The sequence below is a fragment of the Haemaphysalis longicornis genome, unplaced genomic scaffold (assembly GCF_048455015.1).
Source record: "Haemaphysalis longicornis isolate Haplotype H1 unplaced genomic scaffold, Haemaphysalis longicornis Haplotype H1 scaffold_5, whole genome shotgun sequence".
In the NCBI taxonomy this organism is placed as follows: domain Eukaryota; kingdom Metazoa; phylum Arthropoda; class Arachnida; order Ixodida; family Ixodidae; genus Haemaphysalis; species Haemaphysalis longicornis.
This window is the reverse complement of record NW_027526385.1, coordinates 19,862,103-19,879,283: the sequence shown is the minus strand read 5'-3', so window position 1 is coordinate 19,879,283 and position 17,181 is coordinate 19,862,103. Positions and strand designations below refer to the sequence as shown.

At 48.3% G+C, this 17,181-nt stretch overlaps 1 protein-coding gene across 1 annotated transcript in view; it reads left to right on the top strand.

The window, feature by feature from the left end:
• The window catches only part of LOC144137939 (uncharacterized), a 126,826-nt gene that overhangs the window by 9,822 nt on the left and 99,823 nt on the right, over positions 1-17,181 (top strand). Inside the window, exons 7-12 of the mRNA XM_077669971.1 lie at positions 676-849; positions 2,813-3,032; positions 6,217-6,449; positions 12,831-13,001; positions 13,784-13,929; positions 14,463-14,564. Coding sequence (XP_077526097.1) covers positions 676-849; positions 2,813-3,032; positions 6,217-6,449; positions 12,831-13,001; positions 13,784-13,929; positions 14,463-14,564 — 1,046 coding nt within the window. The remainder of the gene's footprint in view (positions 1-675; positions 850-2,812; positions 3,033-6,216; positions 6,450-12,830; positions 13,002-13,783; positions 13,930-14,462; positions 14,565-17,181) is intronic.

The following is a 17,181-nucleotide window of genomic DNA, read 5'->3' as shown; positions in this document are numbered from 1 at the left end:
TTTGCACTGTTCCAACATGCCCAGACTAGTGCGTTTATTTTTTTAGCCAAAGATGCATTTAAGTGTAGCTTTCAGAATCTGTGGCCGTTTACGCCTCTGAAAGGATTGTTCGTGGGCCGAGTTTAAGATGTTGCCAAGGTCCATATTCTTTACGTTTTGCTTCCCAATGGTCCTGTTGCTCTTTTGAAGAGGATGTTCACATGTGACAGATTACCTGATAGGACCAATAACTGCTTTAAAGAGGTCCCACTTTCTATTGTGGTCTTTAAAGGGGCAGGAGTTACTTTCTTGGCTTTTTACTTTCTGGCTTCATTGGGTAAGTCTGAACCATGCAGTCTGTTAGTTGACTAGCTGTTTAGTGAAAATCTGGAGCCTTAGGTTATCAGAGTTGTTGGCCCAATGACTATCTTGAAGCACGCTTGTCTGCAACATGTTCTTGCAACATGTTCTCACGTTTAAATTTCAGTTGTCGCCAACTTTGCAATCAGCATAAACTGGTTAGATAAAATGGTGAGGTAGAATCAGCATGGTGAGGTAGAATCTTGTAAGCTTCGGCGCTGGTTCTTCAACATGTTGCGGCCTATTGCCCGGCATGAAGTTTACACAGGTCATTGGTAGCCCGCAACAGCAGTGAAGTGCTTCCCCAAGTCCACCTGTGATGTCGTTACCCTGCAGGCCCGCTCGCTGAGCTCCCAGCTGGAGACGTGGCGGTCGACCGCGAGGGAACAAGAGCAGCGGGCCGAGACCCTTGCCCTGCGCCTCCGGGACGCCCAGGAGTCCCATGCCACGCTGGAGTCCCACTTCCACCATGAGCTGCAGGCACAGGCCAAGCTCACCGACATGCACAAGGTGCCACCCTGTGCCCCACACTTTTCGTGTCCTGTTTTTTTGGAGTGAAAACTCTTTAGGGCAATCTAGTGAATCTCCTTGCCTTGTTGGGACAGGGCTTTCTGTCCCGCTAGTAGAACCAGCTTTACTGGTGAATATAACGAAATGAAAAGCAAAGCTGGTCTGGCCCTTTTCACTCGTCTAAAGGGATGGGTGGAAAGGACATGCTTGTCCACTCGCCTGTCCCTTTTGGGTATAATTGGCCCTATTGTGGGTTTTATAACCTTTTTACCTTTTTAAGCATTTGTAACTTGCATGCCCGTGTGCATGGCTGACTTATGGGCTCACGTTGGCATGTCTGCAACTCAACGTGTCGGTTTTTGAGCGGAACTTTGCATGGCCTTGTTCGTGTCTAGAACCAGTGTTGAACCTGAGTGTCAAACCGAAAAAAAAAAAAAAAAAAAAAAAAGCAAGAGTACAAAGGGCTACCCAGCAGTTATTGACTTTGGGACCCCTTTCCTTGGCATGTGCTTCATAGCGTACTATTTTTGTGCAGGAATTATTAACATTCACGTCACTGGTTACCAGATACATCCTGTAGGGTTTTCGGTTGATTTTTTAGTTCAACCACTTACCAGAGAACTTTTTATCGGGAGATATAATGCATGCTTGGCTCTGGCGAAAGGTCCGTCCTCTGTGTACATACACATTTCATGGAGTTCCACCATCACAGCTATTTGTATTCCTTGTGGTGGCCTGCCAGCTGAAATCAAAAGTCACTAAAATCTCAAGGGGCTTTCTTTTCCTTGTTTTTTATTTTTTTTTTGTTAACTGTTACCAATGCCACTAGTATGGAGGTTCTCAAAAAGGATGGTTCTTGTAGCCGCTTCATTATACCTCAGTTTGACTGCTGGCATTAAATTTACACCAAGGTATGGAAGAGTGGTTGTTCCTCACTTTAGATTTGAGTGCCGGTGGTAACACTGTCCAGCTTTTCATCAGAGGCGATCATGGAGTAAGAAACAAGACAGGAGGGAAAACTTTGCTTCCTGGAGTGACTAGACAACGTCAACATCACAATTACTTGTTGCAGGTTAGACTAGCGGCATCTGTTGCTGGGAGAAGAAACCGCGTGCTCTTTGTGGTCGTCATTTCACTGCGCAGCCCCTAAATGAGTTGTGGCTGCTATCATTTCGTCCATCCGGTGCTGCTACTTTCTGCTTTGCTGTCACAGCCATAGAGTTTAATAACTAGAGGGAAATCTGTCGCTGCAGTTGTGGGCCGCTTTGGGCAGCGACATTGCCGCTAGCGACGTTCTTCACCAACTTGGCTTAGCTAGCCGTATGGCTTCTGTTTTGTCTCTAAGCCAAGATCAACAAAAAAGGGAAACATTTTTTTCTTGTTCACCGTGCATGAAGCTTCTAAATAATCACTGACAAATTCATCTTTTTGCAGGTTCAATTTTGTAATAACAAAACAAATTTGATGAAGCTTCTACAGTAATATGGTTGCCTTTTTGCAGCCAGAGGCAACTTTTCAGCCTGTTCATGAGTCATGCCAAGGGCAAGTGGAACGGGCCTGCCCGGTACACAACGGAATGCTCGCTGAAGCACGGCTCCCCTAGACAGTGGCGCCAGGTTTCCCTCTAGTGTTTATTAGTACGAAGATCTATGGTCGCAGCTGCGAAGCCTTATAGTCCAGTGTTAGTTTTCATTGCGACATTATCTGGTTGTGCGCCCATGCGACTAGATAATGTCACAATGAAAACTAATGCGTGCCCATGGTCAGAGTGCGTGCTTGTGGCTGCGCACCCAGCCGCATTGGGTGTTTCGCCTCCTGGGACTCTTTTATCCGTGTAGGTGATTGTCGTAATGTGCTCCTTGCTGGAATGGTTTTGGAGGCGATCTTTGTCCCATTGTTCGTACACCGTCTCCCTTTCGCATCGCTGAAATGTGCGTGGTCTGTCCGGCCCCACCACTGACAGGACCTGTCGGAGAGCCGGCGGGCACGGGTGGACGAGCTGGTGGCCACCCTGGAGGAGATGCAGGCGCTGCTGCTGGAGACCAAGGAGGCAGCCGAGCGCTCCCAGGAGGCCCTCCGGGAGGCACGGGCCGCCCACCAGAGGGAGCTGGAGGAGCGCGAGGGGGCCCTCGAGGGGCTCCGCAAGGAGCTGCAGCTGGCCAACAGCCTGCTGCAGGCCAAGGGTGCGCTCTCTGTTTAATTAAGGCGAAGGCCCCAATAAGGGACGCTTCTTATTTCGCCATAAAGTGACGTTGTGGTAATAGTACAGTAAGAGATCGTTATAAGAAGACACTTGGTTATAAGAGCAGGGTGTCTAGCGACCGGGAAAACCGGGAAAAGTCAGGGAATTTTACGCCACTGGGAAAAGTCAGGAAATTGTCAGGGAATTTTTCAATCAATTAGTACCAGTCAGGGAAAACCACTTCGGGGCCTGCCCACAGTTTCAGAATAGGGGAAACCAGTGTTGGGGGCCCCCAAGAAGTTACCGAACGCAACACGTTCGCGCGCGACGAAAGCGTAAACCGCATGAAACGTTTTCTGGTTTTTCTGCAAGCAAAAACGCGCCGCTCACGCCTGAGGCGCGCTGATGCCGCCGCGAAAACCACCTGCGCGGTGCGTGCCGAGCGGCAGGCGCCGGCAACATGGCGGCTGCACCGGCCGCGGAGTAGTGCGGTGGCTCCAGCGACCGCTTCTAATCGCTCTTTAAAATGCTACTCAAGGCACAAACGCACTTGCTTGTGCAGGAAAGGAGCCATGCACGAAATCGTTGACGCGATCGTGAAAATACCGCGCACGAGTCGCGTGCAGAAACTCGCCGTGCGGTTCACACAGCTCGCAGCTGGCTTAGGTTGCTGCAACCTAATCTAAAAACGTTGGGTTGCTGGTTGCACTTGTGCAGAGGGGCGATGTAGGTGGTGCCCAAATCGCACGCACAACGCGCTTTTTGTTTCCAGCGAATTTCAAAAGTCAGCGCTTTTTTGGAGAGCTAATCTTGAAAGAACTTCATTCTTATGACATCAGAAGCCAGAATTACCTGATCAAAAAGGAACATGACGTGGTTTAGCGTGAACCGCGTGGGGCGTTTTCTGCTCGCGAAAATGCGCCGCGCACGTCACAGACGCTCTGACGCTGCCACGGAACCTCCTGCACGTTGCGCCTGCCAGCAGCGGAAACATGGCGGTGGCTTCGACCGCGAACTGGTGACGGGAGCTCGAGCAACCGCTTCTAAGCGCTCTCTAAAATGCCACACAAGGCACGCACGAAGTTGCTTGTGAAGTAAAGGAGCTTATAATGTGGGCGAAAACAGTACTATAAAACATCATCCGCGCCGCTAGTGTTAGCGCCCATGCAATACCTGCCGGGGTGGTAAGCCTAAACATCTCTTGCGGGGCCATCCGGCTGTCTCGAGAGCTTCAAAACTGTCGCCATGAGGCGTGCGGCTCTCCATTGGCGCAAGTCGGCAGGCTCCTCCCACTTCTTCGCGTGACGCGCGTCATTTTCTGAGCGAGGCAGAAGCTGCCGCGCGCGCGAATCATCGACGCGGGCGTCAAAAAATTATTGCACGCGCAACGCCGACGCGCCCGAATCGCGTGCAAAAACGCACCATGCGGTTCACGTTGCATGTCGAGCCAGGACAATAAAAAAAAAAAAAGCAAAAGGTGCTCGCTGAAGCGCAACTTGAAGCTTCTATCCACAACATAAACTCTCTGAAGCCGTAACAGAAGGCAAGCAAACCTCAAACTGAAGTTAATGTGTGTTTCCTTATGATAGAATGTGTTTTGTATATGCTTTTTATATGCTTCATAGACCATTTCCACAGAATGGCGCCTGTTGTATAGGTCAGGGAATTTCGTTTAAAATGGTCATGGAAAACATGGAAAAGTCAGGAAAATTGAATTAGGCAATTTGCTAGACACCCTGAAGAGACACTTGAATGAAAGCGGTTCGGTTGGCTTTCCTATGTTCGTGAAGTTAGCAACATCGCATACAAGAGACCTTGGTTATGAGAGACAGGTTTCCTGGTTTCGTTGAGTCTCATGCATCGATGTTTCACTGTAGTTGTCTGCTATGACAAATGGCCGTTTTTTTAAGGAGCAAATACAGTGGAACCACGATAATACGACTTTCAACGGCCGGCGGGAAAGCGTTGTATGACTGGGGTGTCCTATCATCAGGCCATGGGTAAGTGTCGGCCTAATAGACGCTCTCACGTGACAGGTGGGCTAAGAACTTACTTCAACTACTATATTTAGCACGTTCTTGCGTAATTTGCGAGCTCCTGACCGAAATCTAAAGTTTATAAAAATAAAACGCCTATTTTGTCTCTAGTGTAGGACGTTACCGCGGCGCCACCTTGGCACCCTGCCTGGGCTGGAACAGAAGTTCGCCCAATGCAGGCCGCTTGACAGGTGAATGTGGTGGCACTCGAGTACAACAGCTGCTTGGCATCAACGGAGAGCTCAGATTCTGGGGAAGCTGTCGGGGCAAGTGTGGCTAGTCTGCCTGCCGAAGTAATCTGTGCCAAAAGACGAAGACGCGGAAGAGGCGCAAAAACAGTGTACCAGTAGAGAAAAATTTAATAACCACTAGGCCTTCAATAACCAATAACCCTTCAAGGCACGTAAGCAGACTTGCGTGCCCCGAGAATTTTTTAAAAGTGGCAGCTTTCTTATTGGGGCCAATGGCATCCTGTCAAAAAACATGCATTTCCCCAGAGACCGGTTGGTCGACTGAAATGCTCTGGTGTCACCTCTGGATACAGGACGCGGGCATGAAACTGGGCTACCATTGCGCCAAAACAGTACTTGAACACCGTGAAAAAGGAACGATTCTAGATAAGACAATACCACAAACAATACCACAAAATCGCTAGCTGCCATTGAAATGGGCTTATCTTTGTGTAGACGGTAAAGGCGGGAGCCTATATCGACAGTCAGAACAACTTTCTTTGAATAACGTAAATTTCTGCCCTATCACAAAAGCCTTTTTGGCTAACCCTGAGCGGTGGCTCAGTGGCTAAGCTGTTATGCTGCTGAACCCAAGGACGTGGGTGCAATTCTCTGCCGTGGCAGCCACTTTCCTGATGGCGGTGAAAAGTGAAAACTCCCATATGTTGCGATTTCCGCACACATTAAAAATCCCGAGGTGTTATAAATTAATTGAGAGCCCTCCACTGAGGCGTGCTTCATAGCCAAGTGTGGCTTCGGTGTGTAAAGGACTCAAAATTTGACTTTCTTTTTTTAACAGGAGCGTGGTTCTGTTTCTGCATCACTACTGCTTATGCAGTGACTGCACTAGTTGAGATAACGTGTCTCTTCGTGTTCGAGATCTGCTCACCGTCCCCGCATCCTCGCCACTGCATTGCAGGTGGTGTCGGGGGCGAAAGCCCGTCCCTGTTTTCGCTGTCGGTGGCCGCGGCGCATGTCTCGGGACTGGCCCTGGAGTCGGGGCTGAGCCTGACGGAGCTCCTGTCGGAGCGGTTGGAACAGCAGAGGGCCCTGGGTCAGGCCTTGCGGGACAAGGAGACCCTGCAGCAGCAGCTGACTGAGCTCTCCCAGGAACTGGCAGAGAAAGTGCCGCTCGTTGCACGACACATGAAGGCAAGCCAAAGCGAGAGACTGGCAGTGCTGCTTTTTTTTTTTTTTTTTTGGTGTGTGCTTGGAGGGCATTTGAGAGGCATGAGTGGTTGCGACTATTCACTGCATGCCACTGTAATCGCTGACTTGCTCTGTCCTTTTTGACCAGCACATTTTCACAGCGCGTGCTTTATACTGTACTTGAGCATAAGAACGACAACAGAAGTTGCCCCTCCGGCTGCTACTCAGCATGGCGCAAAGAGTGCGTTCTGCGGGTATTTGGAATGTGACACGAGTTGTTTCAGTGATTTTTCAAATTTAATCTGCTTATAAACTAATGCGCCGATGGCAAACTGAGTAAGTAAAAGCAGACAATGTCGCCCATTCAGTGCAACCTCCTTTCAAAATGCAAATGCTCGCTGACTTGCGGGTTTGTAGCTTCAGCAGAGTGATGCAACACATGAGCTATTGCCGTACTTAACTTTTACCTGAGAATGATTGTCACCGTAATTGCTGCTGTACTTTCTTCTTTTGGCCAGCACGTTTGCACAGGGTGCGCTTTTCAATATCTGGTATGCCCAGTGTTCTCTAAGTGACTGGCCAAAGTTAAAAGTTGTCACCGTATGAAAGGGGGAAGGAGAGACGGGAAAATATGATGGGACCTTAGTTACATTGGAGTGCTACCCTTCGTAGAAGTGAAGCTTGTGATGCACAGAGTTGGGGAAGGTGATTGTAATGGCCCTGTGCTGTTAGAAACGGACCAATCGTGGGAGGTTACAAATACATGGCATTATCGACCAGCCACAGTGGTTCAGCAGTATAGGTGTTGCACTATTGATTACAAACTTGCTATTACAAGTTATCTCGCTTCGTTAAAGTCTTGTCATGAAATGTGGGACTTTCATGGAGCGGTGTTGCTTTTCTTGTACTCGTTGGAGTTTGAAACTTTCTTTTTTGTGCTCATCAGAGCAGTGCAAGTGCCTGTTTAGGCCTGCCAAGTACCATAGTGAATTGTGCACAAGTGTGAGGACAGTTTTTGGCGGCATATGCTTGTCTGTGCTGCTACACGTTGTGTAAGCAACGAATAGGGTGTGTGGTTGTCTGGCCGGGTGGGTGTCTTGTTTTGACAGGTCCTATGACACGAAGTTGTTTCCACATACAGTGTAGACCGTTTATAACGTATGCCACGGGAGCTGCGAAAATCCGCACTATAAGCAGTACCGCACTATAACCAAAACATGCGCAAATCCAACCGCATTGCAATCTACCTTTGCATTGCAATCTAACGTGGCCTTAAGGGGGGACGCGGGGATCAGATGGCGAAAAGTGACCAAAAAATCGTTTTTTCGGAAGTCACATTTTCGGATTGCACGTTTTATATTCTATGCGTCTGCAAAGTTTCCCCGTCGAAAACGATCGCGAAGTGCCAAAGAAAAATATTTACGTCAGCTGAGGTGACAAATTATTTCCGCAAAATGACGAAAAAACGGCAATTTTCGCAGCGCTGAATCTCCGGAACGACGGCACCGGGCGCCGCCATCTTGGTCGCGTTAGATTGGCAGAGTCTTCAACTTCCGATTTCCTGTCGCTGCTTTCATTGTCGCTCATTCACAAACGCACAAACGGCGGAAAATGAGAGACGGTGAAACGAAGCAACCGATAGAATCTAACACGCGATTGGCTCTCCGGCCGCGTTAGCTAAGACGGCTCTCCGGATTGGGTGCCGCCATGGCCACAACAAGATGGCCGCCGGGCGTTTCGGCTGACGCGCAGTTCGCACGCACTCCGTGTCGCTCGGTTTCGCGGTCGGCTCGGTTCCCGTTCAGTGGTTTCATGCTTTGCGATTCCGTACAGTGACGCCATCGTTATCGCGGCGATAATGCTTGAGATCGTGCGCCAGATAGGGAAGTGCGCGGCTCGAAAGACGCATCGAAAACGTGCCCGCGACATCGCCGTGGTGCGTCCTTGAGTGGGAAACTCGGTGCGTCCGTGTACAATTGGTGTTCGTGAAGTGAACTTTTGGACGCATTGCCGTGTTATAAAACGCTTAGTTATTGCTGTGTTTTACAGCGAGCTCGCGAGCTTCAGGAATGGAATGACCGGCTCGCCAGAAGTTGCGGCGCGCGCTGCATTGGCGCGACGTGTTCGGGCAGCGGCCGATAGCGGGATCGGTTGCTATTGCGCGCGAGTACTAATAATTGATGTACGCAAAGTGTAATTTAATGGCAAAAGTAAAGTTGCTAAACATAGTAAGGTTACCTAAATTACGGTCGTGGTGAACGTGCGCGTCGGGGATTGTAGGGAAGGGGGGGGGGGGTGCAATGAACCACGTAACCCGGCTTATTTGAGAAACTTTTTCCGTGGCTCTAAACTAGTTCGTACAACCAAGTCTGGGATTACACAATTATATTTTCAGTATTAAATTAATTAGAGAAGATGCCGTAATGTTACAGCGTTTAAAAAAAATTTAGTGTCACTATTTTTTTTCTATTTTTGCAATGTTCGCAATTATAATGTCCATTTTGCAATGCTTTTTTCGCCTGAAGAAGAGCATGGCATTCTTATAATATTAATGTTGTAATTATGTAAAACAAATGTATATTCTGCCTTCAAATAGCTCATCTTATGCGTGTGATGCCCTGATATAATTTTTGACACTGAACAGCCTCATGTACTAAGCTGTAGCTTCATCAAGGTTATGACACCCAGAAATAAGCTGAAAGTCTGCTGGCACATTAATAAAAAAAAACCATGCCTTACTCTTCATTTTGGAGACAGCTATGCATTAGGCATACATGAAGTAAAATATAGGTACCCTAGTAGCCCATAGTAAACTTTTTGGTACACTCTGCGTAAAACTGGTGCTTCTGCCATCTAAAGGCCTACACATAGAAACCTCCAATGAGCCAGGAAGGCATCCCAGATGCACCAAATCAAAGGGCAAAGGTATGCGAGGTTGTCCCCAAGCAACGACAGCAAGGACTATGCTGCTGGTGCAGTTTGAAAATTGTGACATCATCGTAAACTTTAAGAGCCGTTTTCTCAAAAGTGCATTTTACGAGTTCTTCGTTGCTCGTGGAAAGGATAGCGTGGCAATCACTGGGCAGATTTTGACCCTGTCTGTTTTATTTCGATCCTTGAAGAGTTCTGCAGGGCGAGACAGTCTTGGATTTTCATTTTAGGGCCTCGTTATTTTTTAATGTGGAATTTATGGCTAGGTCAATTATGTCCTATAGGTTACAAGTGAAATTATTCTTTTCTGTAAAAAAAATGAAGGGTGTAAAAAAAATTTGAAGACTGTCTTGCCCTGTAGTGTTCTTTTGACTATAATTGAGAAGTATTCAGAACTTCCTAGCATGTGTCAATACCTTGCTAGGCTTTCCACGAGCGGGCAACATGTAAACCTCTGTAACACAAGAACTACTGAAGGTATCATCATGAAATTTTAAATTTCACCATTTGGAGTGCTTTCCAATGTGCTTGCCGAATTTCATCACTCTACGCCAAAAAACAAAAAAGTTCACTCCGATCCCCACGTCCCCCCTTAAATTTTTTGTGTTTGTTTTGAGTGAACACTGCTACATGGATGCCGCAGGACGTGATACCGCATGGGGGATTTTTTTTCTCACCCCACCTTGTGTTCGCGATGCCGAAGGCAGTTGCTTATCAGCACAACATACAGGAAGAGGAAACGTTCGACGTCGCAGCTTGCTATCTTCAAGTTTTCATTAAGGGATAGGGAATTTGTTTACTGTATTTACTTGCATAATGAACCCACCCGCGTAATGAACCCTCCCCCCACTTTTCTTCTTGAATTTACTTTTTTTGTCACTGAATAAAAAATGCAGTGGGGATATGGTTTTATCTCAGCATGGTTGCTGATGCTGTAGACGATTGCAGTAACTTGATATCACGCTGCAGTACATGCAGAAATGCTGAAAACGCATTCCAACAAAAAGAAATCTCAACAGTAGCCGGAGATGTGAACGGGAATGCTGTGGCTCACAATTTAAAACTTGCGCGCTTGCGGTGCGCCGCTTGCTGAACACAAAACAAACCTTGCGCCATAAAAATGTTGTGGTGTGCTAACAAAGCGCAAAACGCACTCCACACTCCTTCCCTGCTCTTTGCCGTTCTGGTTGGTTTTGGCGGCGTGCGAACAGAGCACTAAACGTACTCCCCTGCTCTTGCTGTTCCGCGACTTCGCCATGACGCTCCGCGGTGTTGCTTTTTACTTGGTGGGTCCTTGACGAGCCCCCGAAAAGTCTTTGATGGGCATGTTTCTCTCTGTGGGCTCTGTGACAGATTCCTCCTCTTTGATAGGTTCTTAGCGAATCCTGTGGCTGCTTTCACTAAGGGCAAATACAAATCATTGGCAGGTTTTGTGTCGGGTCCTTGACAGGTACTTGCACCTATCTGGGAGTAAGATATCAATTCCTTGATGGGCGCCCTTTTTTCTGACAGTTTAAATGAGCCCAGTGATGGGTGCTCTTTCCTTGGTGGGTTCTTGATGAGGCCTCAATGGGTCTGTGATATGCATATTTTTTTTTTTTGGTGGGTTCTGTGACGGGTTATTTATAGGGGTGTGCGAATATTCGAAACTTCGAATATTCGATTCGAATTTTTCGATATTCGATTCGATTCGAACGACACTTTTATGGTTCGAAATATTCGAACCACCCAAAACTAAAAAAAAATAAATTCAGAGCGTGTCTCAGCAGCAAAGTCGCGAAGCATATACACGCGAACGGTACGTGCTTTCGCAGACTGTATTGGTGTTTATTCGTAGTTACAGTGGACTCTCGATGATATGATTGCGGGGGTGCGAATTTCGGGATGATACGAATTTCCGAAAAGTCCCGGCGAAATTGCATTGTTTGCAAAGAGAAAAATTTCGGCTGTTACGAACGGACCTGGGCGGCCCGGCGGAAGATACGAACGAACTGGCGAGGCACCCGACTGCCGAACGAGCAAACGACGGCTCTCGCTTCCCTGTTTGTCACTTTTTCTCCAGAAACGGCCAGGCTGTTGTTTTCTGCTCGCGAAAACGCTCTGCGCACGCCCAACGCGCGCTGACACCGCCGGGAAACCACCCCCACGCTGCGTGCGGCGCGGCCGGCGGCGTCACCATGGCGTCGGCTCCGGCCGCGAAGTGGCGCGGGCGCTCGAGCGACCGTTTCTAACCACTCTTTAAAATGCGGCTCAAGGGAGACACGAAGTTGCTTGTGCGGTAAAGGAGCTGATAATGCATGCGAAAACGTAACTATAAAACATCATCCGCGCCGCTAGAAAGTGCCCGTAAAATATTTGCCGAGGTGCTAAGCCTAACCATCTCCGGCGGAGCCAAGCCGGCTGTCTCGATCTCATCGCAAGTAGTCAGGCTCCTCCATTCTGTCGCGCGCGTCGTGCGTCATTTTCTGACCGAGGTAGGCGCTACCGCGGGCGCGAAATCGTCGATGCGGGCGTGAAAATACAGCGCTCGCAGAGCCGAGGTGAGCGAATCGCGTGCAAAAACGCACCATTCGGTTCACGCTTGACTGTTGCGGCGTGTAGCGAGCTTGGGCAGAGCGAGTGAGGAGACGAGCGCGAAGCTTTACGTGCTCCAGAAAGGACTGCTTTGCGACATGGGGGTTAAAAAAAAAAAGCAGAAAAAATCACGAATTTCTTCATGCGAAAGTAAGAGAAGAAATAAACGAAAACTTTTTTCAGCGCACAATTTTTTGGTCTCTGTTGGTTCATACGAATTTCGGATGATACGAATATTTTTCGCGGTCCCGCGAGATTAGTATCATCGAGATTTTACTGTATCAGTGCGCGGCAATGTGCACAGGCTCGGGCATGCCAGCCACTAGTGTCTCAAGTGAGCGGCTGCTTTCGGTATCTGGTGGAGTCGTGACGAGCAGGAGGTTGTCACTGCTCCCCGAACATGTCGAGCAGTTAACCTTTTTCCATGTTAACATTTAAGTGAGTGCAGACCTTAACCTGTTGAGTGCAATGGTATTGTGTAATTTCTAATTTTAGTTTGTATGATTTGTTGTGCAATAAAGTTGCAGTTTTTGTGTCTCTAGATGGTGAAAACTTTAATTTTACAGAAAACAATAAGTATTCGTATTCGAAAAATATTCGAAAAATATTCGATTCGATTCGAACTTTATTTTTATTATTCGAATTCGCTTCGAAATTAAAAAATTGATATTCGCACACCCCTAGTTATTTATCATTGATGGGTTTCAGCGAATCTTGTAATAGCTTTCGCTGAGGGTAAATACTAGTGTGTGATGGGTTTTGTGTCGGGTCCTTAATGGCTTTATAACGGGTTTCTGAGTGGTTCTGTGGTGGGTCGTTGATGGGTTCTGGGTTGGGTCGTTGACGGGTCCTTGGCGGGTGTTGTTTCCTTCCTTGCAGGAGTACGAGAAGGCCATGTCGAGCGTGTCCAGCCTGCGCGAGCAGCTGACGGGGGCCCTGGTGGAACAGGAGCAGCGGGCGCGGGAGCGGGACGAGGCCCGCTCCGCTCTCGCCTACGCGCAGCGAGAGCTGCAGCGCTGGCAGCACGAGGCGCGGGACCTCTCGAGACAGGTGCGTATTTCCGCGCGTTTCGCGGCACTTCACCACCAAGTGCGGAGGGGAAGGGAAGAGGGGAAGAGGTTTGATTAACAGCCATATTGAAGTCTTCGATTTACAAGGGTGGCATAAAAAATAAGCAACATGTACTTGGTGCGTATCTGAGATATTATAAACAGTGGGAAAAAAAAACAGGGTAATACAAGAGCACAGAGACACAGCAGTGTGTCTCTGTGCTCTCTTATTTTTGCACTGTTTATTGCTAAAAGAAATACACTCCTCAAGCGACTGTACTGCCAGATGCTAGGCTTGCCACTCCTGTCTGTCTTATGGTCTCTTTTATTTGTCTGTCCACCGTAGTTCTGGGCTTTTCCCAGACTGCTCCTGGAATAGAAATTCTATGTGCGGATAAAGTACAGACCTGCTTTGGAGCAGTTCTGTTCTGTTTAAGATGACAAATAGAGATGTTTAGATGTGTACTGTTAGCGATAAAGCCGGTTTCATTGTGTCATCAGCAATTTGTTTTATCTCGTAGGTAAAGTTTGCAAGTAATTAAGGTTTGAACATGAGCTAGCAGGTTCTTCTGCATATTTTGATGAAAAACAGCGTGTAGACGGGGACCAAGAAGGGAAATCACAAACAGGAGCACGCCGTTTGGGATTTCGTTTCTTTGTCCTTGTCTACACACTTATTGTCAAAAAAAAAAAAAAAAAAAAGAAACTTTGCGAGTCTTGCGGTGCTTTCTGAAACGGGGAAAGGGGGTGGTAAAGGCATGGTCTGCGGGGCATTGCTTGCAGGTCTGCCAGCTCGTGCAGGAGGTGGAGGAGGCCCGAGGGGGCGCTGCCGACTTGTCGCAGGACCGAGAGATCAGCTCTTCCGAAGACGGGATGTCGCCCCCACTCACGGCTGCTGAGGTCATCTCCAGGCGCCTCGTCACCTTCAGGTGCGCTGGCAGTCTCGGCTCGGCTCGTCTTGTCTTGTCTTGTCTTGTCTTGTCTTGTCTTGTCTTCAGGCGCACGTGTGCTAGCCAGGTTGGAAGCTTCACCAGTGTTCTTTAGTGTGCACCAGTTGTGAAACTACACTTTGGAAGCCGGGCCGTGTGAGCACCCCTGCTTCGTTAAAGCTGAGGGCAGCATGTATTGGTGTTGACATTGAGGGAACGAAATTGACATTGAGGGAACGAAAACCAAACTTTGCTAGGCGTGTATTTTTTAATAACAAAACTTCATGAAATAAAGCTTGCTTTTCAAATTAGGGAACAGTAAATTAGGTGCTGTTTGTTTATGTTTTCGTGGTTTACTTTTATGACTCGCAGCAGCAGCCGCAAGCGCTGGAGTACTAGTACTTAATTAAACTTTCTGCCGACAGGTGGCAGGCTAGTCACCTTTCCCCGTGCTTGCCATGCTTGCTTGACATACGTTACCGTCTACACTGTATTTAGCGTAATGTGTGCGACCCTCTCTCTGGCCTCTGCAGGAACATTGAGGAGCTCCAGCAGAGGAATGCGGAGCTCCTGGCCCTGGTGCGAGACCTGAGCGAGAAGCAGGAAGAGGAGGAGAAGAAGGCTGCCGAGGAGAGGTGGGTTCAGGCAGGAACTGCGAACAAAGATGTCACTGCGTGCTTGGGAAAGACACATATCGCATCGCCCCATTTCTTACGAATCGATTGGCGATTCTAATATTCTGGGAGTAATCAGTACAGCACGGCAAAAAAGACAAAAAATCACAAAGATGAAGGAAAAGCATACAAAATTCGTCCTTTTGTTCCCGGGGTTTTTTGCCATGTTGTATGATAATAGATTACCAACTAGCCCTATCCTGCACTCTGCTTACCATTGGAGCCCCATTGCACTCTTGTCACATTGCACGATAGCATTAGAGTGGACATCTGTCAAGTCTGCTATATTGACACTAGAGAGCTAGTGCGTAGTTAGATGAAAATGTTTCTGCTCCGTCTTCAGTGTGGATTCGTTTGTCTTGCCTGCGAACTTCAACAATGCATTTGTGACTCGTCTGAGCTCCTTGCGTGCACCGGTGGGTGGCACGACGACTTGGTGTCTTTTTTCTTCTGTGAAGTGTAGTCAAGTGGGAGTAATTCCGTCTTTTACTCAAGTGTGGATGTGGGGATGTTTTACCACTGGCAGCTTTGTTAGTTTCTAAATGGGCATGCATTCGTTGTGTAGTGAAGCGAAAGGAACATTGTGGTTGCTCAAGATATGCTGAGGCGATCCTGCTGTTTGTCAATCTACTTTTGGTTCATCTCAGTTCAGAGGTTTATCCAGCCAGTTTTGCTCAACTTTGCTTATCTCGAAAATCCGCTTATCTCGAAATATTTCCCGGTTTTTAATACTTCGAGTTAACGAGGTATTACTGTTTATATCATCACACTATAACCATTATACAGTTAAACCTCGATGTAACGAACTTCAATGTAACGAAACCCTCGATGTAACGAACCACCGAATTTTTTTTAACTTCAAGTGTATGCACACCATGTATTTTCACCCTCTGTGTAACGAAGTCCCGTTTACCGGAATTTCAATGTAACGAAGTTTCATGGAGAACTAGGCACGAAATTTAAGTTGTAGAGGTATATTTTGGGAGACTCAAGCGCCGAAAAGGGGTCTCAATAAAACGCGAACGGCAACACGGGCCGCCCAATGCCGCGGATGCAGCGAGCCACGGGTCTGTGAGCGAGCCCCTTGCCTACAAACTGCGTGGCGTGCATACACGGCTGGCGCACTGTTTCTCTTTCTGTCGGACCTTAATCGTCTACGCGGGCATTAGCGGGAACCGCATGGAGCGTTTTCTCCCCGCAAAAACTCAAAACGCACCCCGCAAGCCACAGGCGCGCTGACGCAGCCGCGGAGACCACCCGCGCTATGTGGGTAGCTCCAGCGACCGCTTCCAAACGCTCGCTGAAACGCAACTCGAGGGGCAAATGAGAGGGCCACGCGAGAAAAAAAAAAAAAGCGGATAATGTTGGCGAAATTTTTACAGTAAAACGTCGTGCGCGCCGCTTACGAAAGCGCCCATCAAACATCCTCCGCGGTGGTAAGCCTAATCGCCTCTTGCGGGGCCGCCGCCGCCACCGCATGCCGCCGTTTCGCCCTTCGTTCAAGTTCGCTCATGCTTGTTGGGTTTCACCGTTTCAGCAAGCATTTGTGAATCTTTGAGCCTTGTGCGCGCTTTTTTTTTCACACCCGCATCCGCGATTGCGCGCCGGCGGCGGCTTCTGCGCCAGGAAGCGACTCTCGCTGCACGCGGCAGTGGGAGGAGCCTGACCAGTTTCACCAATGGGGAGGCGCGCTCCCTATGGCGGGAGCTTCGAAGCGCTCGGGCATGCCGAGGATATTTGATGGGCGCTTTCGTAAGCGGCGCGTATGACGCTTTACAGTGAAAATTTCGCCGACGTTACCAGTTTTTTTTCTCGCATGCCCTTCTCGTTTGCCCCTCGAGTTGCGTTTCAGCGAGCGGAAGCGGTCGCGCTGGAGCTACTCACATCGCTCGGGTTGTCTCCGCGGCTGCGTCAGCGTGCCTGTGACTTGCGGGGCGCGCTTTTGCGGGGAGAAAACGCTCCATGCGGTTCACTCTGATGCCCGCGTAGACGATTAAGCTCCGATAGAAACAGAAAGAGTGCGCCAGCCGTGTATGCGCGCCACGTTTTCTTTTGCAGGAAATGCTTCACGGGATGAACACTTCATTAAAACCGCGAATTTCAATGTAGCGAAATTTCAATGTAACGAAGTAAATTACGAATTTTACCGACTTCGTTACATCGAGGTTTAACTGTATTACTTATTACAAAAAAATACATACTAAAACCTACGGAGAGTCTCCTATTTTCCCACTGTAACGAAAGAGTTAAGAGTTTGGGCCGCAGTTAGTCTTTATTGTGATAAATGTTGCGTTATTCATGCTGTCATGGGCATTTTGTGGACCGTAATACTTGTGATTTAATGATGGTGTGCTTAGCGAGGCGGAAAAAGGAGTTTCGCTCAAGCTAGGCCAACAGCGTTGTTAAACTTGCATTGCTGTTCACAGTGTAAGCACCTTCCTTTACTGCCACTGTCTTATCGTGAGGGTAGTAACAACCGTTAGCTGCAGTGGAGGGGAAATTTGCGACATCTTGCAGTGCTGAAAATCTTGGCGTCACTGCACATGTAGCATGTTCTGTGTTCCCTTATCAGTCAATC